Source organism: Camelina sativa, chromosome 20 (assembly GCF_000633955.1).
Source record: "Camelina sativa cultivar DH55 chromosome 20, Cs, whole genome shotgun sequence".
In the NCBI taxonomy this organism is placed as follows: domain Eukaryota; kingdom Viridiplantae; phylum Streptophyta; class Magnoliopsida; order Brassicales; family Brassicaceae; genus Camelina; species Camelina sativa.
The window spans coordinates 4,517,567-4,541,449 of record NC_025704.1 but is presented as its reverse complement, the minus strand read 5'-3'; the positions used below and the strand labels follow the sequence as shown (position 1 = coordinate 4,541,449).

Below are 23,883 nucleotides of genomic sequence, written 5' to 3'. Positions count from 1 at the left end.
AGTAACGATAGGGTTTTAAATTAATCATGGTTTATGATAGAGTGAGCTTTATAGAGTTAGGCCCATTGGCTATAAGCTTTGTACAGCTCGTAGAAAGACTTCATGCGTTGTGCTGACGTGGGGAATTATAAATGGTTGATAAGGATCAAAGAGTTACGTGCCGAACCGGAAATATAAACCGGGATGTATTAAATTACAATTAGTCAATTACAAGGCGGGTCTTGGTCTCGAGTCTCTCGAAGCGTATAAGAGTCATATACAACTGTAGCGTAGCTTCAGATCTGGTTATTTCTTCCCTTTTGCTCTAGTAACAGCCATGGCTATGGAGTTATTAAGAAGGAGCAGTAGCAGGATATCGGAATCTTCTGGATCCGCGATCGCCTTGATTCTTCTGCTCTTCATCCATGGCGCTCACTCTTTCTATCTCCCTGGTGTTGCTCCTCAGGATTTCGAGAAGGTAAAAAACGTTTGAATTTGTGCTTCTAGGCTTTTAGATCTGAATTGGATCTCCTGGATCTCGCGTTTCGATTTCGTTTAGGATTAGTCCGCATTTGATCCTCGGGAAAGTGAAGAGAATATGAGATTCGGTGTGTGTTGTGATGCACCGACTTTGGTTTTAAGCATGTAATCTCAGAGAATGTGTGATTGGTTTCGGCTTAGGCTTTAATTTTACTTCGTTTATGCTTCGAAAGTCTCTCGATCTGAACAATGTCGCATCTTAGGAGAGCTACATCGATATTTTGTTCTTCAGGATTAGCCATATTCGTTTTAATTTTGATTGGTTTTGTTAGGTTCTTAGGCATTGCTACCAAATCCAAGTTATGAGTATAAGTGCAGTGTCGGTTCTGCATGTTTTATTACGATTCTCAATCGAAGTATACTTGCATGGGTTTACTAAAAGAGCAGAAGTGATGGAATCATATTCGAATTTTGAGTCTTATTTTCTGCTCTCTCTCTTTGTATGCTATGCAGGGTGATGAGCTGAAGGTGAAAGTGAATAAATTAACTTCAATAAAGACTCAGCTTCCATACTCGTATTACTCTCTTCCTTTTATTCGTCCTAAGAAGATAGTGGACAGTACTGAGAATCTTGGAGAAGTGCTTCGGGGTGACCGCATAGAAAATGCCCCATATACGGTTAGTTTCTGTTGCATTTTTAAAAAAAAAATTGTATTGTAATTGACCAGGCTGTCTAAAACTTTATTCATGTACGTTAACTCTAACCTTGCGGAGTTGAATTAATTGCAGTTTAAAATGCGGGAGGCACAAATGTGTAATATTCTCGGCCGAGTTATTCTTGATGCGAAGACAGCTAAAGCGTTTAAAGAAAAGATCGATGATGAGTACCGAGTCAACATGTAAGATCAAATATAGAAACTTCTCTTTGATTCTTTGTATGACTCTGTCAGTTTTTTAACAAGTCTTTTCTTGTGTGTGTTAGGATCCTCGACAACCTTCCTCTGGTGGTTCCAATTGAAAGAGTGGACCAGGGTTCTCCCTCTGTTGTTTATCAACTCGGTTATCATGTTGGTCTTAAAGGCCAGTACGAGGGGGTAAGTAGGTTTGGATTGTTGGCAATAAATGGGATTCATGCTGAAATAGCTCGATTTTCTAAGGTTCCTTTTGCATACGCAGAGCAAAGAGCACAAGTTCTTTATGCACAATCACTTGTCATTTATAGTCCGCTATCATAGAGATGTGCAAAGTGATGCTGCAAGAATCGTGGGATTTGAGGTCAAACCTTACAGGTGCCATTCTTTTATTCATAATTTGAACATCTCTTGAGATCCCCTGTCTTTCAGTGCTGATATTCCTTCCCTTAATATATAGTGTGAAGCATGAGTATGAGGGAGAGTGGAGTGAGAAGACCCGTCTCACGACCTGTGATCCTCACACAAAACGTCTGGTTGTTAGCTCGGCTACCCCTCAAGAAGTTGAACAAAAGAAGGAGATTATCTTTACATATGATGTCGATTTCCAGGCAAGTTTTTCATTTAAGTACGCTACGGTTTGTGTGTTAAATAAATGTCATCGAGTTTCTCATTATTATTTTTTTCTGATTTTTGACTGCTATTTTTGTCCAGGAAAGTGAAGTGAAGTGGGCATCTAGATGGGATTCTTATCTTCTGATGAGTGATAACCAAATTCACTGGTTCTCTATCGTCAATTCTCTGATGATCGTCCTGTTCCTGTCTGGTATGGTGGCGATGATAATGCTGAGGACCCTGTACCGTGACATTTCACGATACAACGAGCTAGAGACTCAAGAAGAAGCCCAAGAAGAGACAGGATGGAAGCTCGTTCATGGTGATGTTTTCAGGCTTCCAACCAATTCAGATCTGCTCTGCGTCTACGTTGGTACAGGGGTCCAATGTTTAGGCATGGTATTTGTCACAATGATCTTTGCCATGCTCGGGTTTCTCTCTCCTTCCAATCGGGGTGGTCTGATGACTGCAATGCTCCTGCTCTGGGTCTTCATGGGTCTCTTCGCTGGTTACGCCTCTTCACGTCTCTACAAAATGTTCAAAGGAACGGAGTGGAAGAGAATCGCCTTCAGAACAGCCTTTTTGTTCCCTGCAGTTGTCTCAGCCATCTTCTTTGTCCTAAACGCTCTCATCTGGGGACAGAAGTCATCAGGGGCTGTGCCCTTTGGGACAATGTTCGCCTTGATCTTCCTCTGGTTTGGCATCTCAGTTCCTCTCGTCTTTGTTGGGGGTTACATCGGGTTCAAGAAGCCAGCGGTTGATGACCCAGTGAAAACCAACAAAATCCCGAGGCAAATCCCAGAGCAAGCTTGGTACATGAACCCGGTATTCTCAATCCTCATTGGAGGAATCCTACCGTTTGGTGCAGTGTTCATCGAGCTCTTCTTCATCCTTACATCCATCTGGCTTAACCAGTTCTACTACATCTTCGGGTTCCTCTTCCTCGTCTTTGTAATCCTCATCGTTACTTGCGCCGAGATAACCATAGTACTCTGCTACTTCCAGCTTTGCAGTGAGGACTACCTATGGTGGTGGAGATCTTACTTGACATCAGGCTCATCAGCTCTTTATCTCTTCCTCTACGCGACGTTCTACTTTTTCACAAAGCTTCAGATCACCAAAATGGTGTCGGCGATGCTTTACTTTGGGTACATGCTCATCGCTTCTTACGCATTTTTTGTGCTCACAGGAACAATTGGTTTCTACGCTTGTCTCTGGTTCACAAGGCTCATCTATTCATCTGTTAAGATCGATTAGAGGATTATGATGATCATCACGGCGATTAAGGAAGAGAGAAGGAAAGCTGATTATAGTTTTTTATCTTCTTTTTCTTTTTAAAAACGGTTTTGTTGCAATTTTAGGTTCTATTTTGTTGCAGAACGAACAAAAAGGATTCTAATATATATATGTAAACGTTTTTAATAGTGTATTTTGTTTGATTCGTCCAGCATTTTTGCAATGTTATGATTAAACTCTAACTTTTCCTGCGATCATAAAAGCTTTGTAAACGACGGGACGAATCAGATCAGAACCTCCCCAAGCTTGCTCAAGCTCCTTCACCAAGCTCTCCGGTAACAACTCGACTCCTTTCTCTCTCGCCGTGACGATAGCCGACCATGATTTGAACATCCTCATGATCCCTTCAAAAGACGTCGTCTTAGGCATCTCAAGCTTCAATGGCTTTCCTTCAGATCCCATCCCCACACTTTCGAAAGGAAACGGCAATGCTTCGTACGAATCGAAGATGTGCTGGATGTACGGATACTTCCAAAACGGCAGCGTTGTGGAGTGGAAACGATACTGGATGGGGTCGAACTCTGGACTCACTATGACGTCGTTGTACCCCCAGACGGCGATGATTCCCCCGGGCTTCCGGAGGAGGCGCGTTGCGACTGCGTAGAATCTTGGGAGGTCGAACCAGTGTACGCCTTGAGCGACCGTTATTAGATCCACCGAGTTCTCTCCTCCGATTAGTTCCACTAACTCGTCGTTGGTCATCGACTGCGGCGTGTGGCGATAACTGATCCTCGGATGCGGTGTTGCTAGCTTCAGCTGCGATTCGCTGACGTCCGTCGCTATGACTTTCTCGTAGTGATCTGCAACCTGCAAAAACTCCAAGCGAAACTTGTTTAAGTACAAGATCTGATTCATGTTGTAGCTATCATTTACACCCAAGAGGCAGAAACACTTACGGCGAGAGCGGCTTGACCGTTTCCGGTGGCGGCATCCCAGGCTAAACCGTGGTGATCGGTGAGATCAGCGAGCTTCGAGAACCACTCAGAGGGGTAATTAGGTCTTGCGTCTAGGTATAGATCGGCTTGTTTATCAAACAATCCTGCCATTTTCTCTGTTTTTCTTTGCTTCTTTTTTTCTTACTCTACTTGTTCGGATTTAGTTTCTAGCCATGGCTCACTAGTCATATATAGTAGTCTTTTTGGCATGTGGGAATCTCAAAGATAGTGACCTTCAAAGAAACTTACACACTTGGCTTTACTTTTTCTATTTTATTGGGTTTTAATGTACTTGTTTAGTTGTTCGTTGATGTTGATTAGGATTTTTGAGCTTAGATGGAACGATGAAACATTTTCTAGATTTATCAATCATAATATGATCATGTTTGTGATTCTGTAGCTCATAACTCATAAGGCGATTTGGTTCAGGTTTTGTAGAATTTCAGACTGGTAGTTGAAGGAAGACGTCATTGCTTAGTTGCTTTACAGAGTCAAAAAGGTAAATGTCAAGTGGGATTTTTCTAGTAACATTTATTGTTTTCTCCTCGTGTGTGAATGTATAAAGCTTTTGTGTGAAAGTCTAAAAAGGAACCTTCTTTCTTTTACATTGAAAATAACGATTAAAGGCTCTTGCTTTCAATATTTTTCAGATCCAATGTTCCATCTCCTAAACAGTAAACATCATGGAAACACTAGAAACTGAGAAATTCTTCTCAGACGGAAAACCTCTGCTAAAACCTATTTCAGATCATTCTGGTGTCGTCTCACTTCTGCTTCAGCCCTACCAATGGCTACAAATGCTATGTTCTAGGCTAAACCTGAGCTTTGTTCTTGGTGTGGTCCTTGTGTACGGCGTAAACCAAGGGTTCTCCGGTTCGATATTCAAAGTCGTCACAGACTATTACTGGAAAGATGTCCAGCAAGTACAGCCATCGGTTGTTCAGCTTTACGTGGGGTTATATTACATTCCATGGGTCATGAGACCCATTTGGGGTCTCTTCACTGATGTTTTCCCGATCAAAGGTTACAAAAGAAAGCCTTATTTTGTAGTTTCTGGTGTTCTTGGTTTGGTATCTGCGATTGCAGTTGTTGTTCTTGGTAAGTTGCCCGCTGCTTTGGCTTTGAGCTGCCTCTTAGGTGTCTCTGCAGCTATGGCCATTGCAGATGTGGTGATTGATGCTTGTATAGCAACAAACAGCATCAATATCCGATCTTTGGCTCCTGATATACAGAGCCTTTGCATGGTTTGTTCATCTGCTGGCGCTTTGGTTGGATACGCAACTAGTGGAGTCTTTGTTCACCGGCTTGGACCTCAGGTTGACCCTTTAAATCTTTGGCTACTGCAATACACATTTTTAGGACATTCTCTTTAGATATATAATCTTGAAATCTCGCTTTATTGTATTTTCTCTTCTAAGAGATTCTCTGTTCTTCACTTCTTGTTGATATAGGGAGCATTAGGGGTATTAGCATTTTCGCCAGCAACCATTGTCATACTCGGGTTTTTCATCTATGAGAAAAAGTCTTCTACTGTTCCTATGCAGAAAAACAAGAAGGTGAGACCTCAGCCTGAAATTTCAACTCTTTTGAACTCACTCTTAATAATTCAAACAGATATCTTCCTTTTCTTTATTTGTTTCTGCCGGAGTAATTTTAAAACTCCTGCTCCATATCTTATGACTTTGAAATCTTGATGGAACTTTGGGAAATCGTTTGAATGTTCGTCAGGACACAGATGGCTTAGGAGTAGCGGTGAAGGGAATGTATAAAACAATTAAGTACCCTGAAGTGTGGAAGCCATCACTTTACATGTTCATATCGTTAGCTCTGAACATCAGCACTCATGAAGGCCACTTCTACTGGTACACTCATCCTACCGCTGGGCCCGCCTTTTCCCAGGTTGTTTCTTCTATCCCACATATTGGCCAGGGCTGAAATATTGAGATGACAAACTTGAAGGATCTCTCTTTTATTAAAGATCTAGCAAAAGCAGGTTCCTATAGATTGCAATCTTGAGACTGACACTGTGGTGGTATTGCATGATTTATAGGGATTATATGTGAGACTATTTTTCTGGCTTATATTAAAAAATCCATGGAATCATTTCTCTTGAAAGCCTATTTTCCCTTACAAAATACATGTCTTTGGGTCTGTTGTGGAGATGTATGCTTCATGAAATGGTATTGAAATTATGGTGGTGTGTTACCTCCACATTGACATATAAAGCTGTGGATTTTCTGCACAAGCTAATAAGATTCTTCATCCAAATATGCAATAATGAGCTTAATTCAAACTTGCTTATTTTGGTTGCTAAATGCAGGAGTTTGTGGGGATAATCTACGCGATCGGAGCATTGGCATCGATGTTTGGAGTTCTTATATACCACAAGAAGCTCAAAGGCTATTCCTTTAGGAACATACTCTTCTTCGCACAACTTTTATACTTCTCCTCAGGAATGCTTGACCTAATGTTCATCAAACGCTGGAACTTAACACTCGGGATACCAGATTCCTTCTTTGTGATCACCGAAGAATCTTTGTCGAGGATGATAAGTAAGATCAGGTGGATCCCGATGGTGGTTCTGAGCACAAGGCTTTGTCCTCTGGGAATCGAAGGCACATTCTTCGCTTTCCTCATGTGCATTGATAGTTTTGGACAGCTTGCATCTAAATGGGGTGGAGGTTTTGTTCTTCACGCTTTTGGTGTCACTAGACACGAGTTTGGGAATCTCTGGCTCGTGATTCTTATAAGGAATCTCTTGAGACTCTTTACCGTGTGTTTCGTTTTCCTCGTTCCAGATTCCGACCATTTGGATGATCTTGTGCGGTCTGATGTGTTGCCAAAGAACGAATCAGAAGATGATGATATCAAACTTTTGCTTCTGTAAAGGAGAAAACTAAAACAGAGGATATTACATACTTAGTATAGTACAGATGAGAACAAAATGTCGTTTTATCATATTTAGAAGAGAATGCGCGTTGTTTGGATATATAGCCACACACGCAGCTAACCACTATGAACAGCTTGTAGTTTTGTCATATATTCGATGGAATACGCGGTGTTTTATCTCACTATCGAATGTCACGTCTTTAAGAGACATAAAATCACTACAATTTACGCTTTTGCCCTTATAGATTCTTTTTGGGGTTCCTTAAATTTTTTGCTTTCCTCTCTGAAGCAGTGAAACTTGTTTCGTTCGTCGTCTTCGTCTTCGTCTTCTTCTTCTTCGTCTAAACCCTCAACTCTGCGATCGAAGTCAAAATATCACTTGAAGATGGTAATCGATTCCTTCTCTTAATTAACGATCCGTTTGTGTAGTTTTAGTGATTCCTTAGTCAATCGCATAGGAATCTGAGCAAAGCCTTTTTGGTTAGATTGTGTTTCCACAGAAACTAGGTTTTCGAATATCGTTCATTACACCGTTTGAATCTCAGAGTCTGATGATTTCTAGTTCCTTTACGGAAATATTCTGAACTTGTTTTGATTCTTACAGTTCTTATAAAGCTGATTAAGCTCAGTTGTTTTCTTCGTTGTGGTATAGGCTAATCATAACAGTAGGCACACAATCATCTTGTTGCAAAATTCTCACAGCAGAGCTACCAGGACTTTCATGGACTACGATTCTATAGGCCAAGCTATGGATGGTAAACTATTTAATTTCGAATCACCATTCTGTAACTATTGTATAGCTTTAGTTAGTTACTCATTGTTGAATTTAGTTATGATTATGCTGGAGGTTTGTTTTTGTGGTAAATACATGGATGATTTTGAATTACGCCTTGTATATTGTATAATTGTGTAGCTGTTTCTGTGACTTGCTAGGAGGTTCAAATTTTAGAAATACTGCTATGAGCCAGTGGATATAATGTGTGATGAATATGCTCGGTACCCAAATGGTATTAGCATATTGTATTACTTACCCTGGTTCGTGTTTTTGATTACTAACTTGGTTGCTCGGTAAAGTGGAAGACGTAGCATGAAGAAGAAAGACAGGTTTCTTAAGTTTAAGTGAATTAGGGAAACCTTTATTGGTTTGATAACTGAAAAAATGTTTTAGCTATAATTTTCTGAGCTTGACCCTGATCTTTTTCCTCATATGCTGAACTGTTTGGTTTTAAACAGGTATTTGCGGGTTATACGAAAGGAAGTTGAAGGAAATTAACCCTTCTCTCAGAAATATTAGCTATGACATTGCTGACCTCTACAATTTTATTGACGGTCTTGCTGACTTGAGCGCTTTGGTGTAAGTCTTGCCCCCTTTCTCTCTCTTAAATGTTTTAGTCCCTACCAGGGCATTGTCAAATTCACATCAATGGTTCACATTTACATAAAACTAGAATCAGGAACCACATTTTTCCATCTATATGTGTTGTGTTTCGTCCTACATTTCCCCCCTAAGTAATAGTATTTCGTTTCCCACTCATATCATTCTTTTAAATCCATAGATGTTTTAGTTGCTACTTGCTAGTCATTATAAAAACATTTAGGAATGTTCAAACTCAAAGATGCAACAGGCACATGCACTGTTGTTCCTTTCCATAGAAATTTTCTTTAGAAATTCTTTCTTGATATTCAATAAACTGCATATATCTTGTAGTTCTTTAATGCTACTGTGAGGTCTGCTGGAGAGTTTAAATTCTTCCTGAATCCACAATAGATATAACAGAAATATCATACAAGTAATGTGTATAGAGATCGTTGGGATACCCATGTTGTATATAACAAAACGTACAATGCTTGATTTTTTAGTCTGTTGCTACCTCTGGTGTTTGCTAAATAAGTTAAGAGACATGGTTAGCATAGAAAGTGGTAGTGTAAGGGTTTTCTCAATGTTGTAAGGATTCTATCAAAATTGGTATGGTGAATTAATTGTGACATGTTTTCGTTTTGCAGCTATGAACACTCGATGAGTGCATATCTGCCATATGACAGGCAATGGATTAAGCAGAAGGCGTTTCACCATCTCAAAAAGCTTGCCAATGGAGGTAGATGAAGAAGGAACACCATTTGAAATCGTTGACCTGAAGAACATATAAAGCCTTTATTATTATTAAGAGAGACCCATTCAAAAGCATATCAGTCGTTATTAAATATTTAGCGATATAACAATAATTAGATGCATATAACTGAGTAATGGTGTTGTGACGTGACGTCCTTGGATGTGTTAAACATTATCTTTGTTATCCAAATTATAACTTCAATTCTAATATCGATCCGAACCTGCATCTCCACAGTTCATATTCCTAATTTTCTATAGCTGAAACTAAAGATTACCGTAAGCATTTTGGAAATCTGGTAGTCTGGTACAGCTTGTTTTGGTTAATGTGGTAACCTGACGGAGTAAATAAAGATGATTACATTAGTAAAAGAAAATTAAAAAAAAAAAAAATACGAATTTTGTATTAATCTCTTCACCGAGAGAGATAAGTCTGGATGCCGAAAGAATGAATTCCTTCTACGCCGTTACAAAAACACAGAGAAGAAGCTAAGAAGAAGGTTTGTATCTTCTTCTCTTAGCTATTTGAATCCTCAATTAGAGCTACTGGAACTAGGAAAGGAAGAATTCAAATCATTTACGTTGTGTTTTCTGGGATTTAGATGTTGAGAATGAGGGATATTTTTTTTCAATTTATTGTAAATGCAGAGAGCGGAGGATGAAACAGCTCGTCTGTATCAGGAACCGTTTCGAGGAGATGGTGCACCTAATACTTTCGTTCGAGGTGGTACAATCAATCCCAATGATAAGCCCCAAGCCTGATTCTCAAGGTTAGTCTCTTGGAAACCGCCATGGCTTCATTAATTAAGAACTAAAAGGCTTCTTCTTTCTGTGTTTCATTGAACTGTTTTGATGATGTAGTAGACTAATATTTCTATCACTTTGAGATACATCATACATGTTACTTAAAAGCATGAACCTTTCTGTTTTTCTTCTATGCATTCGCGGATAGCAGGTGAAACGTCCAGAGATGGGGCTTCCATTTCAAAGAAGGGGAGTAGGTAAGACTGGATTGCTTTTGACTAATCAATCTCATCGTAGAGTAGATGGAGATGGAGACGAAAACGCGACAAAAGACATTCTGGTTTTGTTGCTTTCATGAACAGAGCCAATGGGCAAACTGCAAAGGATGAAATGCAAGGTTAGCTATACCTTTTTTTGACATGGAAATGTGCAAGATTCTTAACTGGAATATGTTGGTGGTGTGTTCTAGATTTTGTTTTCTCAGGTTTCTGCATAGCAATATAGCATTTTAACCAAAACTTCAGATTAGCAAATTTTTTATTGAGTTCTTTAGTGGAAAGACTGATTTTTCCCTTACAAAAATTACATTTAACGTAATCAGTTGAAGACATACGTAGGTAGTTCATTGTTTGGTCAGTGCTACTTACTGCTTTTATTTGGTACTTCCATTTTTTCTTTCTTCAGTTGTACAATGTTGAAAACTACTGACCTCCTAACAAGATATAAATTTATTAATCTTTGACTATCTTGATTTGATAATAAATGTGCTTCCTTGATGCATGTGCTATGATGGTATGCAAGACACTTATAAATCCTTTTGCCCTATCTCATAGGGATCATTGTGTATGAGTATGAGCTGAAAATTGGGTGGGGTAAAGCGGGTTGTCTGCCATCACAAGCACTACCAGCTGCACCTCCTGGCCATATGGCTATCCGGAATAAGGAGGTTTGTGGAAGTTATGTGCTTCTTTGAGATTCGTTTTGCTTTTAATTGTATCATTAACTGATTAGATCTTAATCCCTGAATGTGACTGTTGCGTCGTTGCATTTGATCATGACTGCTACTTTTGTTTATATTATGAAGTTATTGGTGGATTAATTGTATGCAAACTTGGTCCATATGGTGTAATTTTTTTTATTTATATGTTCCATATGATACTTGACAAGTGCTTACATGTTACTGGATACTGCTTAAACGTTATCCTTCATAATATATGTGTTACTTGAATTTCGTCTTCAGGTTCTTACCCCAAATGTTCCGGATATCACTGTTGTTTTTCCAGAGGACGAGCACCTCAAACATATTATTGATGCAATGGCCCTTAATGTACTGGACGGTGGATGCGCTTTTGAACACTCTATTATGGAGAGGGGACGTGGGAATCCACTTTTTAACTTCTTGTTTGAGCTGGGATCGAAGGAGCATACCTACTATGTCTGGAGGCTCTATTCCTTCGCTCAGGTAGATTTTAATTGTTTCATTATTAGGAAATATATGAGGTTCTCGTCATCTTTTGTTATACCCTCATAATTTTTCTCGCGTTCGTTTAGGGTGATACCCTTCAAAGATGGAGAACAGAGCCGTATATCATGATAGCTGGAAGTGGAAGGTATTTAACCTAGCCAGCTTTGAAACTGATTCAGGTGCTGGATTGTGTTTATCTTAGCTATTATGCATTTTACACTGTTTTTTTCTTTTTTTTATCTTAGATGGATTCCGCCACCACTGCCTGCACCTAGGAGCCCAGAGCATGGAAAAGAGACTACAGGCACTTATGCAGCACGGAAAATTAGGGTAATCAATCTCAAATTTCATGGATTACTTCTTTGTTCGAGAAGTTTGTTGATTGATACCTTAACACTGGTACATAACAGCGGATGGAAGCCGAACAAACTCTAACCGATCCTCAAAGCGATGAATCCGAGGACATGTTGCGTGCTCTAACTTTAGAACGGAGTCAAATCAAAGAAGCTATGGGGTTTGCTTTGGATAACGCAGATGCAGCTGGAGAGGTATTCTGGATTACATATGATAATCTTTCAGAAGGCTCAAGATATGTGTCTTATCAAATAATCATCCATCAATTATCAAATAAGAGCCTGAGAATCTGACTTCGACAATACCAATCCCGCAGCCGGAGCTAAAAGCCTTTGAGAAAAAGGAGAAACATGACCTCATTTTGCCAACTTCCAGATGGGCGAGAGAGGATAATGAAACTGATGATGAACAAAAAAAGAGCTACTCGTCTGGTAGGGACAATGCTGGTGGAATTACTTTCAAGACCGATGAAGAAGATCTCAAGGATGATCCAAGTGTTCGTGTCCAGCCTGAAAATGGAATCGACGAGGAGCAAAGGTATGATCTGCATGATATACTCTGATCTTCAGCACTAATAATTAAAGAGGTAAAATGGGAAAAGTATGGAGTAAAGTACACAAAAATATAAGCTCTATTCCTTCATGTTGATGCTAGAGCTTCAAACCCATTAAAAACTGTGGCAGGATTTGGTAGGGTATTTGGTTCTATCCCATTGAGGTGGATTTCTGGCTTTTGGAATTTTCATCTAGAAAAAGCAAAAGCTTGCTAATTAATCAGCAAAATGTAAGTATCGGTAGCTACTCCATTATGATATGTAGCCTTACTTCTACATTTTTTTGTTACTGCAGACAAAATCTTAGACGGATAGAGGTTGATTTGATAGAATATAGAGAATCTCTGGAGGAACAGGGGATGAAAAACTCTGAGGAGATAGAAAGAAAAGTCGCAATCCACCGAAAGAGGCTTGAAGCTGATGGCTTATCAGGAAATCGTAAGTTCTTACTAATACACTCAAAAGTTACTATCTTCTGGATGAAAACATTGGAGACACTTGTTTCCACATCCATAACAAAAGCTTGTCCGGTAGTTTAAGCCTCTTGCTGCAAATTTTTTTGTTTGTTTACAAACGAGATAAACAATGCTTTTCTCAACTGCAGAGAGAGTATTACTGGAGAAAAGGGAGAGGCGTGAAGATTCTAGAGATTCATCTAGAAAGAGTTACCGAAGTGAGAGCCAGGGTCGAAGCCAAAGTCCGCCACAGAAATCAACCAGAGAAAGGGTAAAAGATCATGACTTGGACAAAGACAGACACAGAGACAGAGATAGGCAACAACATGATTTGAACAAGGACCGAGAACGAAGAACAAAGAGCTCAAGTCATGAGAGAGATGATCATGATAGAAGCAGAGAACGACATAGAGATTGGCGCAGACGAGGCATGAGATGAGATGATTGTTTGTTTCGTCTCTGCAGGACACGTGATATGTTATTTCTATGAAGATTTTTGTCTCATACTTGAGTGAGTCTGGAAAAATATCTAAGAAACACAATTGTATTTTGTGTGTTTACAGTCCCGTTTTCATAGTTCCATTTGAGAACCACATATGCTGAGCACTAGCAGACGGTGATGATTGATTCTATGTTTTATATACAGAACCACTTGTGCAACTTGAACATATTTGTCCGCGTATTTCTTAGCTGACGTGACGTAAGGAGTCTGATGTAGTAAATTTTATCACTAAACTTGGCTTTGAAATATTTGGGCATAAACCTTTAAATCAATTAAAAAAAATGTATTAAGGGAAAATGCGTCAAAATCTTTGGCCAAGTCTAGAGTTAGCAATCAGCAAAGGGAAATGAATCAGCCATGGAGATAACTTGATAACTCAACTCCTTATGAGCCTTTTGAATCACTTTCTCTTGTGCATAGAACAACATATAACACTCGCATCCTCTCACCACTTCTTCTTCAACCTCATTGATCCACGCATCATCACATTTATACCACAACCCTTTCAGCCTAAGGTAGGTCACATAGTGACCCGATTCCAACATCCCTGAGTGAGTTACAACCGCAAATATCTCAAATTCCGCTGATGGAGATGAAGATGATGAACTGTCATATTCGCCTTCTCCATCAAAGGCAAACATCCTGTTCCCAAACCGCTTTCCAATGATGGAGGAAGAGAGGTAAGGTGACATGTTTAGGCGGAACGGATACTGCAAGTAACTATCAATTTTTCTTGAGGTTTTACGGGTAAGAGAATGTTCAAAACGCTTTACGTGCAAGCAAAGTAGCAGAGGAAGTCTTCTTATGGACATTTGTTTTGAAGATTCTCGCTTTTCTCCACAGCTTTGGCAGTTTAGTTTCTGGTCCGGACCAAGTTTTTCTGACCTTGTGAAGAAATCTAAGCAACCTGAGAGAGTTGGCATGGTTGCATTCACGCTTGGCCCACCATTATATCTGTTCTTTCTGCAATCAGCAGGAGAGAATCCATTCGCAGAATCTAACGTAAGTGAAATGTCGATAAATGGGTCATATGTCGTTGATGTGGATCCACACGTTGTGCAGGTGACATCTGATCTTAAAAGACCAGAGAATGCCTTGTGAGTGATACACTGACACTCCTCATGATCTGCAACAGTAAACCAACAAACTCTTCAGTATCAAAAGGGAATTACACGAAATCATAAAATTCTATCTTGAAAAAGTTTCATCAATCAACAGAAATACAAAATCATCTCTTCTTCCAAATTAGATTTACCTTGATACAAACACTTTGTCTTTCCTTCGTTCTCATGGATACGGTCCAATAGCGAAATGAAGAACTCATGAGAATCCTGCTGCTCATATGTTGCTAGATTTGTTGAGTGCTGCCACCAACTTCATACACCAAAAAAAATATCAAATCAGCATCACATAGTGTCTACGAAAATATTAATTCATGTTAACAAACTTAGATAAGCATCTATAGCAATGTGACCGTTAACATACATTTTAACGCTTAAAAACCGAACCTGTAAAGCAAATGAGCTGGGCTATATGGAGTCCTATCACCAGAAAACATAGCAGCAAAGATAACATCAAGATCACAAGGCAAACACAACAAACCCATTGTTCTTCTCGGACAAAGATCACGATTATGCTGACCACTTAACCAAAAGTTTCTCAAAGGAGGAGCATGAACAAGTGCTTGCAACACAGCATTCATAAAACAAGTGCTTCCAAGATTATTCAAACCTCTTAACCCCAAAGGAAACGACCATTTCTCCCTTCGATCTCGAGGTGAGACCAAAAACTTAGATCCTATAATCAACTGAGAGTCCAACCTCCTCTTCTTGTTGGATCTAACCGCAACAACAACATCAGCCCCTGATTTAACAGACATACCCAACCCAACAAGCTGCTTAGAGACAACCACCTCGTCGAACTCAGGATCATACACTTGATCTAAGCAAGCACAGCAATAAAGCTCAGATCTTTCAACATCAATGGCGATATCATGGCCTTTATTCAACTGGGTATGCAAAAGGATGTGACTTGAACAAGAAATCGAACGACAGATCAAACAGATGTAGAGTCTCTTTTGATAAACAGAACAATAACTGCATCTGGGTATCTCGATTTCTTGAAGTTTGATCTTAATCCTTCCATCGTTGAAGCAACTGAACAAGTTCTGAAAAGATTTGTAACCATCAGTACCATATCTTAGCTTATAATTAGATAAGTGATTGCAAGGATCGGGATTTTTCAGAAATGAAATCCTCGCGGACATGAAAACAGAGGAAGAAGAAGAAGAAGAAAAATAATAAATGGAATCAGATTTTTAGAAAAAAAACAGTGATGAAGTATGAGTTTTTGAAGATCAAAAGAATCAATCTTTTGTAGATAATATAAGAAAATAAAAATAAAAATAAAAAAAAAGGAAGAAAATTTCGGATCAGGTTAGCGTGTTCCTTAGATTCATCTCTGTTCGTTTTTATCAAATTTTTTAACTTGAAGATCGGAGGAATATGGCAAAGGAAGAAGATTAATGGAAAAAAAATATCTATTTCTCTTTTTTATTTTTATTTTCTCTTTCTTTTTTGAGGTTTTTTTTTCTTATTTTGCCTGTAAATCTTTTTATTTCTTGCAATCTAATAATGAATCATTAAAGTAAAACATTTTGTCGTGGAGAGATTTTTTTGAGTAGACCGACTTAACTTACATGATTCTCTAAAAGACTGCACTTTGTTCCACGTCTTGTGCTTCCCAAAACTTGACCTAGTTTTTCCATAGCGCCTGCTACTAGTCCACCTTGTAACCTTCCAGCTGACGTAGAAGGTTCTCTCTTCTCTTCTCTCAGTTATGAGTCTCTTGACAAAATAGTGTCTTAGCTCAGAATCATGAGTGGAAGCAATAAAGGGAAAAACTTTACTCTAAAACATTATCCATTGCTGTCTAAAAAGATGAAAAACAAAAAAGCTGGGGCATAGGTCCCTTCAGTGCCAAACCAATAATACATTCATAGTTATGATGAACAATAAATATCATACTAAAAAGTGAAAACAAAAAAAAAGCTATGGTTTCTGAGTTTTGAAAATGCTATATAGGAAGATGAAGATCATAAGATGAGAAGGTCCATATATGATGAGCCCTTCCCTCATAACACGGTTGAACAAATCACTAAGTATCTGTTGCAGTTATCTCACAAAAGTGCCGTTGTCTCGCGGTTATAGCGGTTTATTTAAAAATACAAGAGACGCAGATTCATCAGTGGAAAACAAATCCTCCACCTGAGTGTTCAACTTCCTGAAAAAACAAAGAGAGGGAAAAACAAGATGTGTAGCTTTAGAGATGATCAAAATGCCAGATTTCTTACTTTCACGGATGATCCCATAACACATGGACACAAGAATTTTGTTTCACAGAGAGATCACAAACCTGAGGAGGGGGTAGAGATGAAACCCAATCTGATGCATGTGTTGGAAGAAGCCCCAAAGTGTTAAGCTGAGAAAGTGAAATCGTTTGTCTAAGGAAACTTGTTTGTATATCGAAACAGTACTTTACAGTTTACACTACTAATCCAAGGCAGTCTTGCCATAAGGACAAAAGGAAAGAGGAAACAATGAAGAAACGAGATAAGTTTCTTACCTTCCAGACTCCCAAAGCTAACCCTCCAAGGTTTAGGGCAAGAAACACTAATTTCGGCATAAGTAGTTCCACTTTGTTATCCTTGAATGGCTCAAAAACTGTAGGCAAGGGTAAAGGTCAATTGTAAGGATAAAGGATAAAGGATACTGGACTTGAATTCACAACCCAAATCATAACTCAAACTTTGCATAACAATGAGATATGTTTGATAGTAAACATACACTACCAACTTAAGATAGGAACAGTTTAAATCCTGATGAAAAATTGCTTTGCCAAAATCCTGGAGAAGCGGTTCCTCCCTCTCTTACAAGCCCTATCTATCTTTTATTCAGAAGTAGAGCACGCTATTCTACATAATAGATGGTGTTGCTATTTTCTACCCTAATTTTACTACCCATTTCAAGTACGTATGTCTACTTTTTATTGCTTTATTGAAAATAAAATGATACAATTATGTTTTTCTCTGACGTTTAATGCACATGATGATAACAGACAGTTGCTAGTTTCTTCAAACAATAGTATCCTAAATAAATAAATAAGGTAGTATGTAAGTCAATCTAGCAAGTTCAACATATATCATCTAACTCTTTCATTTTCCAATCAAGTTACTCATCAAAGTTTGATAAACTACATATAATTGTTAGGTGCTAATGTGAGTATAGGGCGTCTAATTTCATATTAGGCTAAGATGAATAAAGGAATTGTAAAGAAGGATTCTTACTCTTTCCAACACTCTGGAGAGCACTGATGGGCTGCCAAAGAGCAGAGAAAGTAATACCAATGCTAAATAGATGGACTGTGTTTCCAGCCATCCACATCATGAAACCCATCATCATCAAAGTCTTAAACGGAGATTGCGCTACTTCCCACGCTTTCTGCTCATTCATCAATAAACAAAAACATATCAGTTTTTAAAAAACTTCATCCACATCAAACCCCCAATCTCTATCAGCTAAAGCAAGAATCTTTCCTTTTCTAATCTCACCAAGTCACCTAATTTACATAGTGAAAGACACAGTTCTTATATAAATTCTATAACAATCCATTCCCAATACATAAAAAAAAAGTCAATGGCATAGAGCAAGACCAAGATCGAATCCGTACAATTTAAGATACGACTTTTTTTTTTCAGATTTGACATAAACATTATACCTGAAGTTTCCAATTAGCTTCAGCGTCTTTCTTTTGACGGCTATTAGCTGAATCATCCTGAATTCGAAATCATCAAACCATAAAAACCCAATTAGAGAAACACACAAAATCTCCCAGTAGCAGCTAAAAAAACTCAATTCACTATAAAATTTCTAAAATTGAAACTTGGAATCATGTTTCAATATAAGAAAAATCCCAATACCTGTTCCTGAGAAGCACGAGAGAAGCCAGGTGGATCGAGGATGTCACGAGAAGATGGAACAGTAGATTGATCGGAGAATTCGACGGCCCATCTCCGACCAGTACCCATCACTGCTTTGCCTTTATCCATTGCCTTTTAAGTTCTTCGATCGAGACTGAGATCGAGAGAGAGAGAGAGAGAGAGAGAGATTGGTGAAGATGAAGAGACCTAGATCGGATTTATCTCTTCATACGCTTTAGATGTTTTTTTTTAATTTGAAAGTGATAGAAGATATAAAAAAAAGCTAAAAACAAAACAAAACAAACAAAAAAAATTAAAAATCTTCACTCGCAGAGTCCGAACCCGTTTCTTCAAGTCGGATCATGTTACCCGAAAAAATCTCAAAATCCTTTGTTAGGCTTTTCAGCAACGCAGATAAATTGTTTAATGGGCCTTGGTCAGCCCATGCAGTTATATTCCTTCCAAGCCCGGTACAGGTTCGGTTTAATCGGTCTATGAGATGTTTTCGTTGTCATGTTAATTGTAGTGGCTACCATACTGATTATTATACATATCAACTCTTTTTTTATAAGTATCCGTTAACAAAACACTAAAGTTAAAAGATCGTGAAAATGATAGATAACACACCACTTTGAATATCCTCCAACTGTTGAGAATAAAATAAGCAGTTTCTCTCTAGACTCTAAGGTCGATCTGTACATGCACTGAAGCACACGCAAGAGTCAAGAGTCAAGACTATACCCATAGTCATTCGTCGTAGTCTCGTAGACCAACCAATATAATTATTGTTATTGATATAAAAAACCTAAGACTGATTAATTGGATTTAAATAAGATACTCGCTTCCCTTCTGCCTTCTACATATTCCCAATATAAACTATGAGTGGAGAAAAACATATTTCATTTCAATCTCTTATCTTATCTTTAGTGGGAAAACTCATCGGATGAAGACAGAATACAATACACTGTGGAATGTGACAACTTACGAGTTCCCACGATGCTACGTACATCAGCAGCTTTCTAGTTTATAGCTTCACAACATAATTCAATAATTGATATATTCAAATACTAAAACCACAATTATTATTTGTTAAGATGTCTATTTCGTTCTTTTCAATCCTACCAAAATGTTTCTCGATCGTTTAATCTTTCTAAGTTTACATATATCTCTAGCTAGTATATATATAGATTAGAGAGGGAGATTGATAGCCGCAACGGACAAAAGCACGATGGTTTCAGAAACAAAATAAATGATCTGAATAATTTAACAAAGTAAACAAGTGTTCTTGCTTTTTAACCTTTAAAAAAAAAAAAAAAAACGCTTTGTGTCTTTGTCTTTGTGCTAGTCTATGTTAACACACTTACTTTTCATAAGCGTTATCTTGATAATAATTTAATAACGCATGTAAGAAAAGCGATCCATCGAATGAATATTAGTTTTGCTTTATTATATGTTGTTTTACATATTTTTGAAAGAATAATGCCTTTTATACTAGCTTTAAATGGATGATTATTTTTTTGCTGTCAAACATAAAATAAGAACACGAAAAAACGTTGCCTAGTTTTGGAGTTATACATTGCATGCGTTCATATTTGAATGCACTAATTAATTGTACATGTTTGACAGTCCGAAGAAATATAATGTCTGCTAGAGATGGAGATTGGAGAGTTAGGTCATCACTCATTCTTTTTTTTCGTTATAGAAGTGATCACGTTTAGTGTCGTGTTGTATATAGTAATGACTAAAAATATATCTCATCCACCGTCTGCGGATTTTGATATAGTATTATCCAATTCATAAAATGAATTATATACTCCCTTTTAATAATACAGATCAGTGTTCATATTTGGAACCAACGACAGACACTAAATATTCTTTTGTTAATGAAAGAACACCTACATGATCGATTCATCAAATAATCAAACATAGGAGTTTTAGTTAGTAAAGTATCGATTAGATTTTTGGTTAATTACCAACCAGTAATATATACTAGTACTTGATTAGGGATAGGTCACTTTCTAAGTTTCTAGAAATTAGGAGGGTACAGATTCCAGCTTTCGCCCACTTCGGCCACAATTAAGATTCTTTTATTAGAATCTTTATCTTTTGTTCCCACTTGTACTCATTATATTTTTGTTTTGGTCCACACATCCAATTAATTGAAGTTTCTTGTGGACTTTTTATCTCAATCATACTCCGACGTTTTTCGGTCACAAATTACTGCACAATCACTCTTTTTTTTACTTTCGTTCCTTTTCCGAAAAAAACAAACTTTCTTTACTTTCTTTTAAGTCTAAACTCAGAAAAATAAAATCGAATCATTAGTTTTTTTTGTTTTTAATCAGATAAAATCTAATGACTTGATTTTGTTTTTCTGAGTTCAAGAAAAGTAATTAGAGTTTTTTTTTTTCGAACATAGTTAAGAAAGTAAATAGTCTTTTAACAGTACCCTAAATTTTTTAGTGTAGATTCTACTTTTTGATAACCTATATGACTATATCTAGTGTATAATTATTATTTTTACCTGTAACTATCGTCGAACTTCACAATTTTTCTTTTTACAATAAATTACTTTAAACTATTGTTACTTATATATTGATTGGTTGGTTAGTTATATATCGAAGATCCACCACAATGACGACATACTAAAAGATGTGAGGTTGCATGTTGATGTTTTACACGTTCATGTAAAGAATTATTAACTCTACCAAATGCCAATTAATATTACATATATACATTTAATTTTGAAGGAGACTGATTACGTGAAGCAACTATTTTTTCCAAATCGATGCAAACATATGATATGTGAGTAACATATATACGCATAAGTAAGCTCGAAACAAGTGACAGGATGTAAATTCATTGCCTAAAGATGTTGCTTTGATTTTGTTGTGTGTACACTTTGAATTTTCTTATTTTTAAGCAACACTTATTGCTTGCGGTTATTCAATTATTGATTCTCTTAGTACGTAATATCATGAGGATTATGAATCGACGTTTCCATTATTGAGCAAAAATATCATAATGGAGATTACAATATATGTATAATTAATAAACTATACATATATATGTTTGCAGTTTATAAATTGCTCACTCGACATTTGAATATACTAATAACTAAAATAATAATTTAATGTCACAAGTTAATGATGAGCATCAAACACATCGATGCATAATTTGACACCTAATTGGTTACACTAGTCAAATGAATCATTTAGTGGAATATTATCCCGTTCATTGTGCTGAGATTGGAGTACGAAAGACAACAGAAAAATAACAATAATGCTCATATGCCAGATGATGTGTCGCTATCTAACTGGTTAGGGAAATCAGTGGAATAGAGAGTGCCCCTACATATGTGATTTGTGGATGACTGGATTGCTTCTAAAGTTTAACAACCTCCACTAGAGAGACTTTCTTAAGCAAGAGAGAATGGGTTATATATAAAGGATCAACCATTATCATGTTTATTGAGTGTCATTTTGTGAGGGAGAGAAAAGAGAGAGCAAAAATGAGCATAAATAGGAATTTGTTGAATATCATAATAATCCTTTGTGTATGTCTCAATTTGGGTTGTAACGAGGCAGCGCAAGAAAGAGAGAAGAAAGAGATTTACTCTCATACCATCGAAGTCAGCTCTCTCTTCCCTTCTTCATCATCATCTTGTGTTCTTTCTCCCAGAGGTAGTATGATTTTCCTAGTCAATTATAATTCCTGAGGATTCATTGTGCTTTTTGGCTTTTTAGCTATAGATAAGGTGGATGGACCAGATGATATGTATATAATACGTTCCTGGTGTACTTATTATGTAAAGATATAAATATATTGTAGTATAATTTACTCTCAGTTAGGTTATAAAGGTCAAATTCTTGCTTCCAAGAAATTGATATTATTACTATCATATGACTAAGAAAGTGATAGCACAAATGATTAGAATTTTGTTTTACGAGGAAACAAAAATAATAAATTAGTAGGGTACGACTAAAGATGTCAATTGGGTTCTCAGAGACCATGGGCTGTCCAGCTCCAAATTAAATTGGACCGGTTATGGTCATAACCAAATTTGAAGTGGTCAAATAGACCTAAAACCATTTTAGCCTATTAATAAATGGTCCAAACTAATTTGGACATGGGTTATCCAATAATTTTTCAAAATTAGGGATTGTAAAATTTGGGGAAAATTTTTTTTTTTCATTTTGTCAAAAACACGAAATTAGAGTTTCTATCTCTCCCCTCTTTCAATCCAATTATGAATTTATGAAATTTTATAATTATGAGTTTATGAACCTTTAGTAAATTATGAGTTTTAAATTTTGGTTCAATCTGCAACCAATGGACAGACCAATTGGTCATGGTCCTATTTGGTTTGGACATATTTGGGTATGGGTGTATTTGAGCCATGACCATAAATGACCATAAAATGTATGTGTCCAATTGGTCATACCCATTTGGACATGGATAGACCAATTTACAACCCTAGGTACGACTCTGGTTGACTCCAAATACAAGTAGAAATTATCAGTTCGTTTGAGGAGTCTGTGGGTAAATAATACAGTATTTCTCTTTGTTTCTCTAACGTGAACTTTATCTCATCCCATACGTACAGCGACGAGGACAAAGTCCTCACTGCATGTGACGCACAGACACGGCACGTGCTCGCCTCTAAACAACGGCGGCAAAGCCACGAGACCAGACCATGTCGAGATCCTCAAACTCGACCAGTCGCGCGTAAACTCAATCCACTCAAAACTATCAAAGAAACTCACAACAAACCACGTCAGTCAAAGCCAGTCAACGGATCTACCGGCTAAAGACGGAAGCACACTCGGTTCAGGAAACTACATCGTGACCGTCGGAGTCGGGACACCAAAACACGACCTCTCACTAATCTTCGACACCGGAAGCGATCTAACGTGGACTCAGTGCGAGCCATGCGTTCGTACTTGCTACGACCAAAAGGAACCAATCTTTAACCCTTCTAAGTCCACTTCTTACTACAACGTCTCCTGCTCATCGGCTGCGTGTGGTTCTCTCTCTTCCGCAACCGGTACAATTCCAATTTCTATAATTCCGGTTAAATTAATATTTAACCGGATACGGTTATGTTCTTTGTTAATTTCGGTTATTTAAAGATTTAACCGGATACGGTTATGCTTTAACCGTTTATTTTTTTTTAATTAGGAAACGCCGGAAGCTGTTCAGCTTCGAATTGCATCTACGGTATACAATACGGCGATCAATCGTTCTCCGTCGGGTTTCTCGCCAAGGAGAAATTTACACTAACGAACTCCGACGTATTCGACGGCGTTTATTTCGGTTGCGGCGAGAACAACCAAGGACTATTCACCGGTGTCGCCGGACTTCTCGGTCTTGGCCGTGATAAGCTCTCATTCCCTTCCCAGACGGCAACCGCTTACAATAAGATCTTCTCTTACTGTCTCCCTTCCTCCGCTAGCTACACCGGTCATCTCACCTTCGGAACCGCCGGAATCTCCAGATCCGTCAAGTTCACTCCGATCTCCACCATCACGGATGGAAGCTCCTTCTACGGTCTCGATATCGTCGGAATCACCGTCGGCGGTCAGAAATTAGCGATTCCTTCAACCGTATTCTCTACTCC

At 37.9% G+C, this 23,883-nt stretch overlaps 8 protein-coding genes across 11 annotated transcripts in view; 5 read left to right on the top strand and 3 right to left on the bottom strand.

Moving 5' to 3' along the window:
* On the top strand, positions 216 to 3,430 carry LOC104769294 (transmembrane 9 superfamily member 8). Its single transcript, XM_010493463.2, has 7 exons — positions 216 to 457; positions 973 to 1,137; positions 1,249 to 1,358; positions 1,442 to 1,553; positions 1,636 to 1,748; positions 1,831 to 1,981; positions 2,085 to 3,430. Exons 1-7 carry the CDS (start codon positions 317 to 319, stop codon positions 3,240 to 3,242), a joined length of 1,950 nt encoding a protein of 649 aa, XP_010491765.1. The 5' UTR covers positions 216 to 316; the 3' UTR covers positions 3,243 to 3,430.
* Positions 3,364 to 4,550, bottom strand: LOC104769295 (putative methyltransferase DDB_G0268948). The gene is made up of 2 exons (XM_010493464.2): positions 4,178 to 4,550; positions 3,364 to 4,088 (listed from the first exon to the last, which is right to left on the bottom strand). Exons 1-2 carry the CDS (start codon positions 4,325 to 4,327, stop codon positions 3,453 to 3,455), a joined length of 786 nt encoding a protein of 261 aa, XP_010491766.1. The 5' UTR covers positions 4,328 to 4,550; the 3' UTR covers positions 3,364 to 3,452.
* Positions 4,200 to 7,287, top strand: LOC104769296 (probable folate-biopterin transporter 6). Its single transcript, XM_010493466.1, has 6 exons — positions 4,200 to 4,291; positions 4,646 to 4,715; positions 4,867 to 5,532; positions 5,668 to 5,772; positions 5,945 to 6,115; positions 6,537 to 7,287. The coding sequence occupies exons 3-6, from the start codon at positions 4,900 to 4,902 to the stop codon at positions 7,101 to 7,103; spliced, it is 1,476 nt and encodes a 491-aa protein (XP_010491768.1). The 5' UTR covers positions 4,200 to 4,291; positions 4,646 to 4,715; positions 4,867 to 4,899; the 3' UTR covers positions 7,104 to 7,287.
* LOC104769293 (enhancer of rudimentary homolog) lies at positions 7,358 to 9,425 on the top strand. Its single transcript, XM_010493462.1, has 4 exons — positions 7,358 to 7,493; positions 7,758 to 7,860; positions 8,339 to 8,459; positions 9,110 to 9,425. Exons 1-4 carry the CDS (start codon positions 7,491 to 7,493, stop codon positions 9,207 to 9,209), a joined length of 327 nt encoding a protein of 108 aa, XP_010491764.1. The 5' UTR covers positions 7,358 to 7,490; the 3' UTR covers positions 9,210 to 9,425.
* On the top strand, positions 9,480 to 13,409 carry LOC104769290 (protein RRC1-like). 3 transcript variants are annotated; one of them, XM_010493459.2, is made up of 11 exons: positions 9,480 to 9,712; positions 9,861 to 9,982; positions 10,168 to 10,353; positions 10,790 to 10,902; positions 11,197 to 11,418; positions 11,508 to 11,566; positions 11,667 to 11,751; positions 11,832 to 11,969; positions 12,092 to 12,312; positions 12,624 to 12,766; positions 12,933 to 13,409. In XM_010493459.2, the coding sequence occupies exons 3-11, from the start codon at positions 10,311 to 10,313 to the stop codon at positions 13,220 to 13,222; spliced, it is 1,314 nt and encodes a 437-aa protein (XP_010491761.1). In that variant the 5' UTR covers positions 9,480 to 9,712; positions 9,861 to 9,982; positions 10,168 to 10,310; the 3' UTR covers positions 13,223 to 13,409. The 3 variants fall into 3 exon arrangements, with proteins under 3 accessions (XP_010491761.1, XP_019097713.1, XP_019097714.1); XM_019242168.1 differs by lacking the exon at positions 10,790 to 10,902 and having other exon boundaries at positions 12,933 to 13,408; XM_019242169.1 differs by lacking the exons at positions 9,480 to 9,712; positions 9,861 to 9,982; positions 10,168 to 10,353 and having other exon boundaries at positions 10,794 to 10,902; positions 11,240 to 11,418; positions 12,933 to 13,406.
* On the bottom strand, positions 13,499 to 16,256 carry LOC104769291 (ubiquitin carboxyl-terminal hydrolase 22). The gene is made up of 3 exons (XM_010493460.2): positions 14,794 to 16,256; positions 14,541 to 14,659; positions 13,499 to 14,411 (listed from the first exon to the last, which is right to left on the bottom strand). The coding sequence occupies exons 1-3, from the start codon at positions 15,549 to 15,551 to the stop codon at positions 13,612 to 13,614; spliced, it is 1,677 nt and encodes a 558-aa protein (XP_010491762.1). The 5' UTR covers positions 15,552 to 16,256; the 3' UTR covers positions 13,499 to 13,611.
* On the bottom strand, positions 16,257 to 18,531 carry LOC104769289 (ER membrane protein complex subunit 4). The gene is made up of 6 exons (XM_010493458.2): positions 18,264 to 18,531; positions 18,062 to 18,118; positions 17,631 to 17,784; positions 16,910 to 17,007; positions 16,700 to 16,765; positions 16,257 to 16,567 (listed from the first exon to the last, which is right to left on the bottom strand). The coding sequence occupies exons 1-6, from the start codon at positions 18,390 to 18,392 to the stop codon at positions 16,529 to 16,531; spliced, it is 543 nt and encodes a 180-aa protein (XP_010491760.1). The 5' UTR covers positions 18,393 to 18,531; the 3' UTR covers positions 16,257 to 16,528.
* Positions 21,653 to 23,883, top strand: part of LOC104769288 (aspartyl protease family protein At5g10770-like) — a 3,626-nt gene continuing 1,395 nt past the window's right edge. The window contains exons 1-3 of one of the 2 annotated variants that reach the window (XM_010493457.2): positions 21,653 to 21,946; positions 22,870 to 23,310; positions 23,445 to 23,686. In XM_010493457.2, coding sequence (XP_010491759.1) covers positions 21,727 to 21,946; positions 22,870 to 23,310; positions 23,445 to 23,686 — 903 coding nt within the window. In that variant the 5' untranslated portion in view covers positions 21,653 to 21,726. Of the gene's footprint in view, positions 21,947 to 22,869; positions 23,311 to 23,444; positions 23,770 to 23,883 lie in introns of both variants that reach the window. The other variant, XM_019242518.1, reaches the window with a different exon arrangement.